This window comes from Squalius cephalus (assembly GCF_949319135.1).
Source record: "Squalius cephalus genome assembly, chromosome: 7".
NCBI lineage: Eukaryota > Metazoa > Chordata > Actinopteri > Cypriniformes > Leuciscidae > Squalius > Squalius cephalus.
The window spans coordinates 25,190,097-25,206,167 of record NC_137128.1 but is presented as its reverse complement, the minus strand read 5'-3'; the positions used below and the strand labels follow the sequence as shown (position 1 = coordinate 25,206,167).

The 16,071-nt window shown below is 37.5% G+C and overlaps 1 protein-coding gene across 13 annotated transcripts in view; it reads left to right on the top strand.

Annotated features, from left to right (window-relative positions):
* Positions 1 to 352: 352 nt before the first annotated feature.
* Positions 353 to 16,071, top strand: part of kif1ab (kinesin family member 1Ab) — a 31,588-nt gene continuing 15,869 nt past the window's right edge. For 4 of the 13 annotated variants that reach the window (XM_079877494.1, XM_079877493.1, XM_079877491.1 and 1 more), the window contains exons 1-25: positions 353 to 720; positions 2,944 to 3,130; positions 5,267 to 5,340; positions 5,487 to 5,666; positions 5,787 to 5,852; positions 5,930 to 6,108; positions 6,805 to 6,916; positions 7,163 to 7,240; positions 7,332 to 7,397; positions 7,477 to 7,494; positions 7,580 to 7,658; positions 7,821 to 7,899; positions 8,559 to 8,701; positions 8,903 to 8,941; positions 10,405 to 10,607; positions 10,704 to 10,783; positions 10,879 to 10,954; positions 11,034 to 11,113; positions 12,110 to 12,300; positions 12,401 to 12,581; positions 12,786 to 12,858; positions 12,959 to 13,052; positions 13,204 to 13,352; positions 13,484 to 13,662; positions 15,720 to 15,857. In XM_079877494.1, the coding sequence (XP_079733620.1) occupies positions 3,025 to 3,130; positions 5,267 to 5,340; positions 5,487 to 5,666; positions 5,787 to 5,852; positions 5,930 to 6,108; positions 6,805 to 6,916; positions 7,163 to 7,240; positions 7,332 to 7,397; positions 7,477 to 7,494; positions 7,580 to 7,658; positions 7,821 to 7,899; positions 8,559 to 8,701; positions 8,903 to 8,941; positions 10,405 to 10,607; positions 10,704 to 10,783; positions 10,879 to 10,954; positions 11,034 to 11,113; positions 12,110 to 12,300; positions 12,401 to 12,581; positions 12,786 to 12,858; positions 12,959 to 13,052; positions 13,204 to 13,352; positions 13,484 to 13,662; positions 15,720 to 15,857 (2,663 nt within the window). In that variant the 5' untranslated portion in view covers positions 353 to 720; positions 2,944 to 3,024. The remainder of the gene's footprint in view (positions 721 to 2,943; positions 3,131 to 5,266; positions 5,341 to 5,486; positions 5,667 to 5,786; positions 5,853 to 5,929; positions 6,109 to 6,804; positions 6,917 to 7,162; positions 7,241 to 7,331; positions 7,398 to 7,476; positions 7,495 to 7,579; positions 7,659 to 7,820; positions 7,900 to 8,558; positions 8,702 to 8,902; positions 8,942 to 10,404; positions 10,608 to 10,703; positions 10,784 to 10,878; positions 10,955 to 11,033; positions 11,114 to 12,109; positions 12,301 to 12,400; positions 12,582 to 12,785; positions 12,859 to 12,958; positions 13,053 to 13,203; positions 13,353 to 13,483; positions 13,663 to 15,719; positions 15,858 to 16,071) is intronic. The other 9 variants (XM_079877490.1, XM_079877489.1, XM_079877487.1 and 6 more) reach the window with 3 other exon arrangements.

Sequence of the window (16,071 nt, the reverse complement as noted above, 5' to 3'; positions counted from 1 at the left end):
CAGATCCCTTTTTTTAAGTGAACCCAACTTGTTTGTCTCCTTGCATAAGCTTAGCTGGCACCCTCTAGCCTTCATAATGAGTTCATTGAGAGGGGTCTGTGCTGTGCAGGCTGAGACACAGACTCTGCTGGCTAAGCTTGGAATTTAAAATGAGCTCTTTGTGCTTTTAACACTGTGGTTTGGTTTATAATATATTCGAGGACACGAAAGCAAATCCATGACCGTGGTCTTTTTTAACAGTGATGCTGTTATCGCACCCTTTCTGTCTGTGGCTCTCAGCCTCCCATTCTCTCTTTCGCTCCCTCCCTCCCTCCCTCCCACTCCCTGTGCTGCATCAATGCTGCTAGCTCCCACACTGATGATGTCATCAGCGACTCACGGCTGATCAGCATCCTTGGCTCCACCATAAGAGCCATTTTGTGTTAGTCTGAAGAAACACTCTCTCTCAACACATCCTCACATCCATTAACCCCTCCCTCTGCTTGGCCCTTCTTGATGCACCACTGCGTACCAGACCCTGCAAAACCAGTCTCCCTCAGTCGGATGGTCTTGCCAGGGGGGGCTCCACCTGCATTGATGTCGCTGAACTAGGGAGAGGCTGAGAGCCCATAGGAAAAAATAAAACAACTGGGTGAGGAAGAAGACGGCAGATGGAAGCAGACTTGATGGAATAACTCACTGCTTTCCGCAATCTCAACAGGATATTGCCATCAGGAATCAGTTAAGTGAGATCTTGATTATTGTTTGTTTAGGCCTAGCCTATATTTTATAACCAGTGTTTTTCAGGTCTCTAATGATAATAAGGAGGGTGGTGCACTATTCCACTCTTGTTTTGTCCGGAAAGCCACACAGAGGCTGGTGGAATACAAAACAGTCAGCAAAAAATGAAAAAGATCCGGAGATGGATGTTTATAAAAGGAAAACTCTTCATAGAATAGATAGAATTATTTGTTCAAATTTGATCTTGTACTATAATGATACTATTTTAGCATATACACATCAGTTGTTTTATTATTATTGGATATCAAAGGACATTTAATGTATATAATTGCTTTAGTCAGTCTTATTTACATGTACAGTATTGACAGCTCTGAGATTGGCCACAGTGCTGAAGGATGCTGTTTATGTTGAAAGGGTGAGGCCATGTCATGAAATCTGGGCCTTTTTCATCATTTAGCCTAGATGTTTTCAATTTCAAAGGCCGGTCAGATTGAGCTGATAATTACTGAGTGAAATGCCTTCTGTATGAATATATAACGACGTAACCGTATTATTTTTTTATTAGTAACGTTAGCCTATTATTATTTTGAGGTGCGTTCGGGTATTTAAAGTAGCTACGCACTAATATTTGTGGAGGAGGAAACGATTTACGGAAATATATTTAATATCGGAAATTCTGTATATTTGCTTGTATTCTGCTCTCAGACACTGAGAAAATAGTGCCATAGTAACAGACAGACTTTAACACCCCAAGTCTACCGCGACGCGACACCCTCGAGCGCTCCTATTGTAGGCTAAGTTACATTGCAAACTAATGATGTCGATTATAATTGTGTAGATAGTTTCATTGATTATATTGGGAGCGTTTTTATTTGTCTCGTCTCTAGCAGTGTATATGGGGTGTTACTGCCGCATCGCAGCATCTACGCAGAGGCAGCTCTAAAAATAAACAGATGGAATACATATTTATATATTATAACCTTGTTTAGGATATCTGCTTGTCCTCCGTGATTTGCTTAATGGCTGTTGAAACGGATTCATTGCGTTTGTTTTGCCGGGTGGACTGAAGGATGCTGACGCAAATGCCCGTCCATCACAGCTGATTCATGACTGTATCGGGCAGCCATTTTCAGTAGATTCTACGAGGACTGTGTGCGCGCGAATAACATTTGCTCAATGCGCCGTATTGTAAACATAACTGTGATTTTCCACTCGAAGGATGGCACCCAGCCCAGTCTTTTTCTGGATATGAGAACAGTATATGGATAAATCTTGTTCAAATTTAGGGTACCCACAGCTTGTTTTTAGTAGGCTACATTTTATTTTTTATTTTCAATATTTCACTTATTTTTGACAACGTTTAGGTAGCTAGCTCGGCTATATCCTACTTGGAGTTGCCAGTAAAACAAACAAACAAAAAAAAGAATCAACTTGAAATGAACAGGATAATTTTCCATATTAAATGTTGAAATGTAGCCTATAGCCTAAATTTGGTTCTTTTAAAGAATAAACGGATATTTTTTACACTGACTTAAACCATGATTTGTAGCCTAATATATTTTGTAGTACTAAATAATTTAAGCTATGTGACTTTGACCCACTTCCTTTTCTTTTTTTTTCCCTTTTCCCCCTTTAATGGATTAAGATATCCACAGTTGGGCAGTTATCAAATTGGTTATTATGAGATGTCATAGTCTCTTAAGAGTTGTTCAAATGAAATGTCACTAACCCAGAGTATGATTTACAGCATGTATGCATTGTAACATATGTTGTGAACAGGCTGTTAGTTATTTTGTTTAGTAAATGTGCCCATATGAATCCTAAACCTGTTAGGGTTATGAATTCACATAGCCAAATCAAGTGTAATCTGCTGAATGCGCTAGTCCTGATGAGTCATGGTCTGGATCTCAGAGAGCTCCATTACCTAAATTAGATTATCAATAGTGTAACTTAGCCAGGTCAATATCCTGAACAGATTCATGGGATTTATCCAAAATTATTTATTGTCTTTATTAGTTCTAAGTGAACTGCTGAGGTACTAAATCTAAAGTGTAGGCCTTAACACATTTCTTGCCTCGTTTTGCATCTATACTGTAGTACTCTTTACTTTATAGTGAAGTAAGTTTCACATATACAAAGAATAGAAATGTTCATACCCCTTTTTTTTATAAAAATAAAAATGTATGATTGCAACACATAGCATGTCAGTGTTTCTCTCTACAGGTGGCAGGTGGCCTCTGATTCCTGGCAGGGCTTCGTCCAATCAGATCCTGTGCAGTAGCAAAGCCCCAGCACTCAGACACCATGGCATGTGCCTCGGTGAAAGTAGCTGTGAGGGTCCGACCCTTCAATTCACGAGAGATTGGAAAAGATAGCAAGTGTATCATTCAGATGTCAGGCAACACCACCAGTGAGTGCTCTTTCAAAACATCTGTTTTCACTTGCTGTCAATGATCATTTGAACTAATTTAAGTAAGAGATGCATGCCAGTGTGCTCACTATGCTGTAGTAATAATTTATGATCGTAATGAAATATTTATTCTGATGGTCTCTCATCAGCACCCCCATGAGAGAAAATATTGCATCTCTAGGCTTACGGGTTTGAAAATGTCAAAGGGGTCATGCTTTTGGTTTTGGTAAAGGTTAGCTGTAATTGATTGGGTGTGCTGTCACCACCTGACTAGATTTGTTGACTTACTATTTGTTTCATAGTAACAAAACAATTTTTTTTTTTGTATTTAGTATCGAATTTTAGTAATTTATATGTAATATTCTTGCATTAATCCATGAAAACAAAAATATGAGGAACAAAATCACATTTTCACTTAGAGATGGAGACTGGTTCATCTCATATAGTTTGATGCGGAGAGTGGCACAATTACACAAATTATTTGTTTCTATGATGCTAGAGAAACGTAAAACAGCAAGATAATATTGCCATAATGATAAAAAATGTGTAATATTTTTAATGGAAAATATTTCATGGACAGTAAGAAATATGGTAGAAACACTTCATTTTGATGGTCCCTTTTGAATGCTTCTTGACTATAACTAATTTTGCAACTAAATATCAACTAACTCTCATTATAGTATTAGTAGACTGACTGCTAATATTTGCTAATTCTTTATGGTGATGGTCCTCCAACAGACATTCTACTGACTATAAGTAACTTTGCAACTACATGTCAACTTATTCTAACCCTACTAGTCTACTAATACATTCTAATGAGAGTTAGTAGACATGTAGGTACGTTACTTAGAGTCAACAGAATGTGTTAAAGGGACCATCAAAATAAAGTGAAACCAGAAATATTCATCTCTGTTTAATTTTCTTAACTCATGGAGCAAAAAGCTTTGTATCCTAGCTGTACATGTTCAGAAACATTGCCCATCTCAGGCCAATCTGTGGCATTTCCAGCCCCCGTTTCTAGAGCATCTCCAAAAACTGTAAAGCGTCCTGTTGTTCTGCCTGCAACATGAGTGGGAAAACAGAGTCAGCTGATGCAGACTGTGAGGTCAGACACACTGCACGGCTTTGTGCTAGTGAGAGGATGCAGGGAGGTTCATGACCTCATTCCCAGAACCCAAGGGATGGCATGATTCACGCTTCCTTAGACTCATCTGTCTTGAAACATGCCTACATTATGCATATAGCCTTATAGGGTATATTACCAGTATGCTGTTATGATGACTACATTGAGATATTGAATGATTTTTTATATTTTTGTCATTTTTGGACATGGCTTTTGTGGATAAATAAACAGACAGTCAGGTCTTAATTTATATAAATGGCATATCATTTCTAATTATAGTTAAATGTAAATTATTTGTTTATTTGGAGTGTACTTTACTGTTCAAAAGTTTGGGGTTGGTAAGTTTTTTATATAGGTTTTAATATTTAGGAAAGAAGTCTGTTATACTCACCCAGGCTGCATTTATTTGATCAAAAATACAGTAAAAATAATAATATTGTGAAATGTTATTACAATTTAAAATAACAGTTTTTCTATTTTATTTCAAACATTAATTTATTCCTGTGATGTCAAAGCTGAAATTTCAGCATTATTACTCCAGTATTCAGTGTCACATGATCCTTCAGAAATCTTTCTAATATACTGATTTGCTGCTCAAGAAACATTTCTTATTATTTTCAGTGTTGAAAACAGTTGTGCTGCATAATATATTTGTGGAAACTGTTTTTTTTTTCCAGAATTCTTTTATGAATAAAAAGTTTAAAGGAACAGCATTTAACATAAATCTTTTGAAACATTAATGTCTTTACTGTCACTTTTGATCAATTTAATGCGGCCCTGCTGAATTAAAATATTATTTATTTATTTTTTGGACAGTATAAATATATTTACAAGAATAATGACGTTCTTCTATCCTCATTATAAGGTTTTTAACACCATCCTTTGGCATAAGAGATTTCAGGTCTGATCATGAATGGAATGAAATGAAAATGGGGAACTAGTTTAGGTAGTTTGTTGTTTTGTCCATTAGATTGTAGATTTATTCTTATAGACATGTTCTTTTTGCTTTCTAGCAATTATAAATCCAAAACAGCCAAAGGACAACAAGAGCTTCAACTTTGACTATTCCTATTGGTCGCATACGACGGTGAGTTTCTTGACACGTTAACTGGTGAATCTGCCTCTTATGCAACTCACTGCTGCTATTTTTAATTCTACTATGATCATGATGGCTGTTCTAGAGACATTTAAGATGATTTCCCTTGGGGATCTGTGTGTTTCTGTCTTCAACAGCCAGAAGATGTGAACTTTGCATGCCAAAGGCAGGTTTATAAAGACATAGGGGAAGAAATGCTTCTGCATGCCTTTGAGGGATATAACGTCTGTATCTTTGCCTATGGGCAAACTGGGGCCGGAAAGTCATATACCATGATGGGCAAGCAAGAGAAAGACCAAGAAGGCATCATCCCATTGGTAGTATACAATAATTCAATGTGTTATTGACATTATCACTGTCTTTGATATTGTAGCAAATATCTCAGATGCTTCCAAGTTTGTGAAAAACTTTCTCAATGCTTAATCTCTCTGTGACAGCTATGTGAGGACCTGTTTACCAAGTTTAATAACGATAATGACAACAGCATGTCATACTCAGTTGAGGTAAGAGCAACACCTTCATAAATTGCATTCTTAACAGAATCTGTAGAGCAAGTGAAAATTGTTCTGTTTTTTTTCAGGTCAGTTACATGGAGATCTACTGTGAGCGTGTGCGGGACCTTCTGAACCCAAAGAACAAAGGGAATCTGCGTGTGCGAGAGCATCCTCTGATGGGGCCGTATGTGGAGGACCTATCAAAACTGGCTGTTACTTCCTACAATGACATTCAGGACCTGATGGACTCTGGAAACAAGGCCAGGTGACACAAATTTAAGTGCAGTATGGGGCATCTCTGAATTACACTACCCTTCAAAAGTTTTGAATGTTTTTGAAAGTAGTCTCAAGACTGCATTTATTTAATCAAAAATACAGTAACAACAGTAATATTGTGAAATGTTATTGCAATTTAATAATAACTGTTTTCTATTTGAATAGATTTAAAATGTCCTGTGATGGCAAAGCTGCATTTTCAGCATCATTACTCCTATATTTTCATCACCACATGACCCTTCAGAAATCATTCAGATATTCTGATTTTCTGCACACGAAACATTTCTTATTATGTTGAAAACATTAATATTTTTGTGGAAACCATGATACATTTCTTTTTTTCAGGATTGTTTGATAAATAGAATGTTCAGCATTTCTTTATTTGAAATCTTTTGTAACATTATAAACATTATAAACTGTCACTTTTGAATTAAACTATTAATTTCTTTAGAAAAATAATAATAATACTACTCTCCCTGAACTTTTGAATGTCAGTGTATTGCTGCACATAATTTTGAGGGTATAGAGCCTAAATGTAAAAAAGTTGAAAGTTGTACTTACTTTGGATGCACAAATCCTTACTTTGTATTTGAATGGCAAGAAAATGTATTTATGTTAAGCACTGAAATTGAACAAATCAATTCACCACTGCATCGCTTTTGCTTACCATGCTGTTCATTCGCAGGACTGTGGCGGCCACCAACATGAATGAGACCAGCAGCCGCTCCCATGCTGTATTCAACATCATCTTCACACAGAAACGACATGATAGTGATTCAGAAAACACGTCTGAAAAGGTACCGCATCCTCTCCTTCAGCCTTTCCCACCAGGCCTCCATGTATAGCTGTGTTTAGCATTGTTCTATATGAGAATATGTGACTGCCTGATCAGAAATAGACTAGAATGCAAAAGTCGGTGAGTGGACTCCCTGCAGTTTGAACATCACTGATGGATGTTGGCAGTTTGACAGTTGCTGAACTTGCTGGTATGTGCATTAGAGCGCTTTACTGTTCTGAGACACAACATTTTCGTTCTCAAACAGGTCAGCAAAATCAGCTTGGTAGACTTGGCAGGGAGTGAGCGGGCGGATTCTACTGGAGCAAAAGGCACTAGACTTAAGGTGAGTCACTTTAAGTTCAACAGAGTTTCATGAGATGTGTCATTTCAGATGAGTGCATCCATTAAATGTGCATGCTTTGTCCCTTTTCTAGGAAGGAGCCAATATCAACAAATCTTTAACAACACTGGGCAAAGTCATCTCTGCGTTGGCCGAGATAGTAAGAATTCTTTCAATTTAAATAGGAATGATGTTAAAAGAAAAGTAAAGAATTTAAAAATATTTCTTTTGTTTTGTAGGACTCTGCACCAAACAAGGTGAGGATTGGTTGAATATATCTGTAATAATCAAGCATTATGGCTGTAGCTTTGACAATTGACATGGCTTCCGTTCTTCCCACAGAACAAGAAGAAGAAGAAAGTTGAGAGCTTTATTCCATACAGAGATTCAGTTCTGACATGGCTGCTGAGGGAAAACCTTGGTACGAGGCTTCATGCACCTTGCACACACCTTCTTAACAATAATAATTGCTCTCCATCAATTAAAGCATTTCATGTTGCAGTCAACATGGTCAGTTTAACTGTGGTATGGTCCAAAAACAATAAAAACTTTCCTGAAGGTCACATTTCTTTTCATTTATCAGGAGGTAACTCTCGCACTGCCATGGTAGCAGCTCTAAGCCCTGCTGATATTAACTATGATGAGACACTCAGCACGCTCAGGTAAGAACAACATGATGCCATAAAGGCATTACTTAATATTAGACTAATAGGGTCATGAAATACTACACACTTTTTCGGTATGTGACAAGAAATGCACTTTATGGAAAACAATGATCATTACCCTCATGTTATTCCAAACTCATAAGACTTTTGTTTGTGGAAGGAGGAAGAGAAGTTTAACTGAGTGTTAATGGTACTCTTTTGTCCATTTAATGAATGTAAATGGCGACCAGAAGCTGTCAAGCTCTGAAAATGACTAAAAAGCACCATAAACATATTTCAAACAAATCATTCCAGAAGACTTTGGATTCAGTGTGCAAGTCTTATGGGTTACTTGGTTATATGGATAATGTTGCTTTAAAGGTGTTCACGTTCACTTTCATCGTTTAGATAATGCGTGAATATGCTACATTTCTTCTTTTCTGTTCCATTGAATAAAAATAATAATACAGGATTTGAACAACAAATTTGAACAAAATGACAGAATGTATTTATTTATTTATTTTTAAGTTATTTTATTTTTCGGGCTAAAAAGCCATTGATGTAGGTGTTCAGTCTGAGTTGTGATTACTACCAGTTTATGTTGATTCTAAATACTGGACTATTTAGGACATTCTGATGCTGTTTTTGGATAGTTAATAGCAATATCACTGCCACAGATATGCTGACCGAGCCAAGCAGATCCGTTGCAACGCCGTCATCAACGAAGACCCCAACAACCGCCTGGTGCGCGAGTTGAAGGAAGAGGTGGCTCGTCTGAAGGATCTGCTCTATGCTCAGGGTCTTGGAGACATCATTGAGAGTGAGTCACTTGTGATGCATTTCAAACAGAGGAGTTACAACATTTCACTCTTCTTAAAATTGAATTTAAAATGCAAATGCTACCAAGACAATGATCCTAGAAAAGCAAATATTCTCTACAATTACATTATCAGAAACCTGAGGGTCAGACAGCTCTAGGAATGTGTCTGAAGGATTTGTCTTCTCTCTCTGTTTCTCTCAGCATATCGGGCACAAGCTCCTGGGATGTCTGCTCTCAAATGTGTGTATTTGGCACTCTAAATGCTTCACAGCTTACAATAACCCAGGGGTCGGCAACTTTTTTTTTCTTAAGTTTATTTTATTATAATTTTTTATTGGTAATAAAGCCATATTTTTTGAGCGCAAAAATAAACAAATCAGTGCCAAAGTTTGTCACCCATGCAGCGCTGTGAACTGGACTGCGCAACTCATAGGAAATATACATTTATTAAGGTTGCACAGGTCAGTTTTTGATTTGTCTGATACATCATGATTTTTCTTACATTTTTGCTTTGGTGGCTTAAAGAGATTGCTATTTAAGATTTCACCAAATTCTGTCATTATTTAATCACCCTCATGTCATTCCAAACCTATATGGCTTAATTTCTTCTATATTCTTCTATATATTGTGAGAAATGTATTTTTTCCCAATGGAAGACAATGGGGTCCAATGTTAATTGGTTACCAACATTCTTCAGAATATCTCCCTTTGTACTCCATATATGACAGAAAGTCATACAGGTTTGGAGCGACATGAGGATGAGTAAACAATGACAGAATTTTTATTTTGGAGTTAACCTTTAATATGAGGAATATTGCCACTTAGAGTTTTGGAGAATTATGGATAAACTTTATGGAATTATGGAGGTTTATAGGAAATTAGCATGCCTTTAATCTGAATTGTCAGTGAGTGTATTATTTAAATATTTAAATATTATTTTGTTTTGCAATTCAGATTCAGATCATACAACATTTGCTCTCCAAAGACTATTTTTACCCATATTTGCTGCTTGACGAGTGTTAATTTTGGACTTTGACTTCAACGTTTTATAATAAACAACTAACTAATATTACAATCATAACAATCATAAATCCTCTGTCCTTTTCAAGTGTCTGCCAACATTGACCAATTCGTAATGTTGCCGACTCCTGCGAGAACCAAAGCAGGAATCTCTGGACCACCAAAGTCTATGCTGTGTGATTTTATCTAATCAGTTTAAATAAAACGTATTATTCTGACATAATTGTACATTGCTGCTCTGATGGTCCAGAGGCACTCTAGAGGTTTGCTTGAAATGTGCCTCTATGTAAAGCATAGGCATGTAGTTCTGTGCAATCACAGATCAATATTACATTGAGTGTTCAGTTCATCTCCATGCTCATTATCTCAAGCATGGTCCAATGAATTTGAGGCATGAGGGGAAAATCCATTAATAATCATGTTTTTGATCTTCTGATTTACTTAAAAAAAACCACACACACACTCACACACTGACACACAACAGCGTCTGAAGTCCTCAAATTGATGCCGTCTACCCCGCGCCCTGCAGCTTTATAACCTCTTTAATTCGTTCTTGAGCTTTATGTTTGACACTTTCTACTCTTCCTCCTTCCCCTTCTTTTCTGTTTCCATGGTTTTCCTTTTTCTCTTACCTCAATTTTCTCCCTTGACTCTCCAACCTGTCATTCCCACTTGTTGCCCAGACTTATCCAGTTACAAGACTAATATCAATAGCATCCAGGCTGTCAATCAAAGGGGTGATTTCTCCACAGTGACCAATGCCATGACAGGGATGAGCCCCTCCCCCTCTCTCTCTGCCCTGTCCAGTCGAGCTGGCTCCATCAGCAGCCTGCATGACCGGATCATGTTCAGCCCGGGAAGCGAGGAAGCCATTGAGAGGCTGAAGGTGAGCGAGAGGGTGGTGGGGTGATTGGATGGATGGTTTGATAAATTTATAAGGGCCAGTGCTGATCTTTTTAATGTCGACCTCTTTTCCAACTAGGCAACTGAGAAGATAATCGCAGAACTCAATGAAACTTGGGAAGAGAAGCTTCGCCGCACAGAGGGCATTAGAATGGAAAGGTTGGAGATCCCTGGGAGGGCTTTTATCTTGAAATGTGTCTGAAATTATGTGTATGAAATTATTCAAGTTTGTAAAAAACATCTGTTGCCATTAGGGAGGCACTTTTAGCTGAAATGGGTGTGGCGATGAGGGAAGATGGAGGAACTGTTGGAGTCTTTTCACCAAAGAAGGTTAGAGGATTGTTTAGTGTATTCTAAAAGGAAGCTAGTCAAGTCATAATGCTTCAACGAGCACTTCTTTATGTTTCAGACTCCACACCTGGTCAACCTCAATGAAGATCCACTAATGTCTGAGTGCTTACTATACTACATTAAAGATGGAATCACCAAGTAAGAATGTTGTTTATTTACAACCAAGATTTTCACCCTTGGACCTTTTGGGAGCCTCAAAGGCATTGCACAGTTTCTGTGGACAGATAATATAAAAAGGCCCACCTTGCCACCTCGTATATGTATAAGATTTTTAAACAAAACAAACAACATTTATGATTTATTTTTACCCAAAATCTGTTGCTCCATCAATGTTTAATAAAAACATGTATATTTTTTTCAGCAATCATACACATTTTTGTTGAGGTGTGCCTTTAGCCCCATTGTTCCCTAAATTAAATCCAGAATAAAAATGATGGTTTAAATGTAAACCTGCATATTTTTAAACAAGGTTTATAGTTTGGCACTCAGAATTATTAGATAAACCTTGAATTTAAGCTTAATTCTTATTGGTTCAACCCACCCTTTGTGTAGTAAGTGATTCACATAATATTCTGTGATTTACCATCTATTAAGTGAACTGAACAATATTAATGATTATGTTTAATTAGTGTTAGTTTTACAGTTTTGAGTAATTAATTGTTAAAACTGTGTAATAAAGACAATTTGACCCACTGTTCTAAAGTGAAAAGAATATCCAAATTAATTATTGATTTGTATGGCACTCATTGAGTTTATTCACCAGAATAAGCCAGTAATTATGGCTAAGTTGCTAGTAATACAGTACTACTAACGATATTTCTTGTGTATTCATGCTTAACTACTCCATAATGGCTAATATTCCTGTACTATATGTTCAGTTAATCATTAACTACTGGTGGTTGATGTTTAACTACCACATTATTATGGATCCTTAAAATATGGTGTTACCAATATTTTTGTAATATCAAAAATTCATATTTATTGATATTAAATTAAAATGTATAATTTAATTTTAATGAATATTAATCAATATCTGATTTTTCCAATATCTATTTTGTATTTTCCCATGGCATTTCTCCATCTGTATCTTTTTCCCTTTATTCTGACATATGGCCTCCGTATTTTCCTCTGCAGGGTTGGCCGTGAGGATGCCAGCAGTCGGCAGGACATTGTCCTGAGTGGCCATTTCATTAAAGACGAACACTGTATCTTTACAAGTAGTACAAATGCCTCAGGAGAGGGTACGGTGGTCCTGGAGCCCTGTGAGGGAACAGAGACTTACGTTAACGGCAAGAGAGTGACAGAGCCCACTGTTCTCAGATCAGGTAGCTCTTCAGTTTCCAGGCTAAAAACAGATTCAGTCTGATGAACAACACTTTTTTGGTGCCTGTAAGACCCAGATTGTGACTCCGTCTGTAATCTCAGGTAACCGTATCATTATGGGCAAGAGCCACGTGTTCCGTTTCAATGACCCAGAGCAAGCACGGCAAGAGAGGGAGAGGACCCCGTGTGCAGACACACCTGTGGAGCCGGTGGACTGGGCCTTTGCCCAGAGAGAGCTATTGGATAAACAAGGCATTGATATGAAACAAGAGATGGAGCAAAGGTAGCACTTCTGTCACTAGCCCTTTTGTGGTTCTAAAACAGCATGAATTTTTATCATCCATGACAATACATCAAAAGGCACAAACAGCCCATCTAAAAACACCAGATAAACCAAATAAAACTAGCAAACCAACCAAACTATGATTAATTCCAGATACAATATCTAGTTTTTGTGGCTTTATTCTGATGCTTACATCATTTATAGGTTACAGGAGCTGGAGGACCAGTACCGCAAGGAGAGAGAAGAAGCAAGCAACCTTCTGGAACAGCAGAGACTGGTAAGACATTTTAGACTAGTAAGAACTTAATTAGTCTATAAGTGGTTAAAACCAGAAGAAGCTGGCAATTTAACCATATGTAACATTAACTTTTGTTTAGGACTATGAGAGTAAGCTAGAAGCTCTTCAGAGGCAGGTCAACTCCAGATATTACCCAGAAACCACAGAGGAAGAGGAGGAACCAGAAGAAGAAGGTGGGTAAAACAGTTTGAATAACATGGGTATCATCTGATTAATATATATCAAATACAATAATAAGTTAGCAAATTTGTAGATCACAGATTTTTTTGTGTGAAAAAGTTTAGATGCTTCTGAGACATCTCATTTCATATTTTGATCCTGCAGTGCCATGGACAAAGCGGGAGACAGAACTGGCTCTCTGGGCTTTCCGGAAATGGCGATTCTATCAGTTCACCTCTCTCAGAGACCTGCTCTGGGGAAATGCAATTTTCCTCAAGGAGGCTAATGCCATTAGTGTGGAGCTGAAAAAAAAGGTACATTGAAATTATTTTAGGTCAGCCTGATGATCATTGTATGAAATCATTGTATTTCATTTTTTTTTTTTTTAGATAAGTTACAGTCCAACTTTTGAAAAATTTGAATTTTTTCCTTTTTTTCTCTGCAGGTTCAGTTTCAGTTTGTGCTGTTAACGGACACACTGTACTCCCCACTGCCCTCTGACCTCCTGCCCCCCAGCATAGCCAAAGACAGGGAGAAAAGGCTGTTCCCTCGCACCATTGTAGCAGTAGAGGTCCAGGACCAGAAAAATGGTGCAACACACTACTGGACCCTGGACAAACTCAGGTGCAGTGAGATTAAATATACATAATATGGCCATAAGAGTGAAGTCTTGCCCTGTAGTTATTGATCATGAGTAAATGACCAATTAAAAGCCGCTACTAACTACGTAGCTCATCTATTTTCAAAATGGTACGAATTCAAAGTTTAACAACCCTCATTGTTTTGCACTAGCTAAATACTTATCTGATTAAATTATATATCATCTGTGTATGCATTAAAACGATATTGTTCTATTAAAAATCTTTCTTTGCTATTTTTTTGTTAACTAAATTTTTCAATTGAGTAGCTTGGCTGTAGTTGAACTACTTAAAATTATGATCGGCCTGTAGCTTGTTGACATCCTCAACACTCAAGATCTCAAATTTTCTGCTCTATCAATGCTTATGCCCTTGAATTTACCTCATAGCTATGAACCATTAATTTGCATTGCTAATCAGAGGCAGGTGGTAAAAAGCATTTGATTAGACAAAAATTTAGATATGTAAATTGCAGAAAAGCTGACAGACGAAGCTTGATTCCAAAATATAACAAAGCTTTAATGTACACAGGCAGATGAACAGGACGCAACAGCGGGGAGAATAAATACACAGGGTAAACGAAGGAACTTACTAGACACAGGTGGATGAAGGTTAACTAATCAGGGACTAACAAGAACAGGTGCAGACAAGACAGAATATAATTGTGACAGATACACCATGTGCAGAATGTGTTATCAACATTTTTGCTGTTCTCCTAGAAGATAAATATTGTACATTTGAAATTCTTATAGCTACTTAAAGTTAATTTCACTTTTTAGGGGTAGACTAGTATGTTGATGATCTCAAAGCTAATAGGCTAAAGCTAATGGGGTTTAAAGTGCCCCATTGCGCTATTTTAAAGTTTCCTAATATTGTTTTGGAGTCTCCTACAACAGGGTTGCATGCATCAAAGGTCCTCATAATATACATTTGCACATCACCACATTTTCAATGATTCTCAAAAGACTCGTCAGATGAATCAATCTCTCTGAATCCCATTGCCAAAACAACGTCAGCTGTCCTGAGGCTTCCTACACCGTAAACTAAAGACAGTAACGAACAATGACGTCGATTTTACCATATCAATGCGAGCGCAAGTCCGATGTTGAAACACTGGAAGAACTAGTTATTCAACCCGAACCTCCATCACAAGGAAGACTCGAGCAGGACGTTTCTCAGTGATACACTTCTAAGTTTGAGGTACATTATGAGATGTTGCAACTGTAATTCCTCACCATCAGCATTAACATGTCCATCAACAAACCGATTATTTTACTTGTACTAATTTATTTACAGACAGTAATATAAGACAGTAATAATGTGAGTTAGCCATTTAGCAGGAGACCTACACAATATAAAACTCAAAACTAAGTATTTTGGACACCATCTTTCAAAAGCAAGCGGTTTGTGAGTCCCGCATTGAACTCCGAGATTTGAGAAGCAGCGTCAGTAAAATAAAGGGAACACAGCAAAAGTTTAGGATTATACAGCTGTGGTATTGTGGAAAAGATTAGTTTTAAGCACTGATTCTTCACATGCTCGTCCTTTGGCATTGAAAAAATACTGGCTTTAGCGTCACATTGTACAGCACAGCGTCTTCTCGACATGATGCTGTCCAGTATCCACAGGAATCAGCTGCAGTGTTTGAGGTTCAAGTTTTCCCTGGTGTCTGCGTGCGCAATAAGTGGGCGGGCAATATGCTAATGTTTCGTCTTGACGTCACAACGAAACGGCTTATGACTCGTTTGAAAAACAATTCATTTCATTGACTCAGAGTCGACTCTTAATTTTGAAAGACAATAACTTTATATACGGTGCACTTTCAGATTTAAAACCTTGCAGGATGTTTTCATTCACTTAGAGCTATGTTACACACTACATGAAAGCTCATTTTCCATAATAGGGGCCCTTTAAAAGCACGTTCAGACTTATTTTTTCTTTTGGTTTATGCTTAAAAAGTGAGCAAATAAAGAGAACATAGCAGATAAACATTACGGAGTATGTTTTGTTGCTTTTGCTGATGCTTTACTATTGTCCCTGCAGACAAAGACTGGATTTGATGAGAGAAATGTATGACCGAGCAGCAGAGGTACCCAGTACGACAGTCGAGGACTGTGATCATATGATGTCCGGTGGTGACCCCTTCTATGACCGCTTTCCATGGTTCCGACTGGTTGGTCGGTAAGTAATCAATAAGTCAAGCACAATCTGTATGCTGTGCAACTCTAAAGTGTCAAGTGGATGCTGGTTTTTCCACTGTACAAGACTGGAAACTGCCTATGATTTGCACTATTCCTTCACTTTTGAGTGGAATGGCAAGCTATGTGCAGGCTTCGTTCAGTGAGCAATTTTGCACTGATTTTTCAATATTCAGACAATCCAAATGCTAAACCTA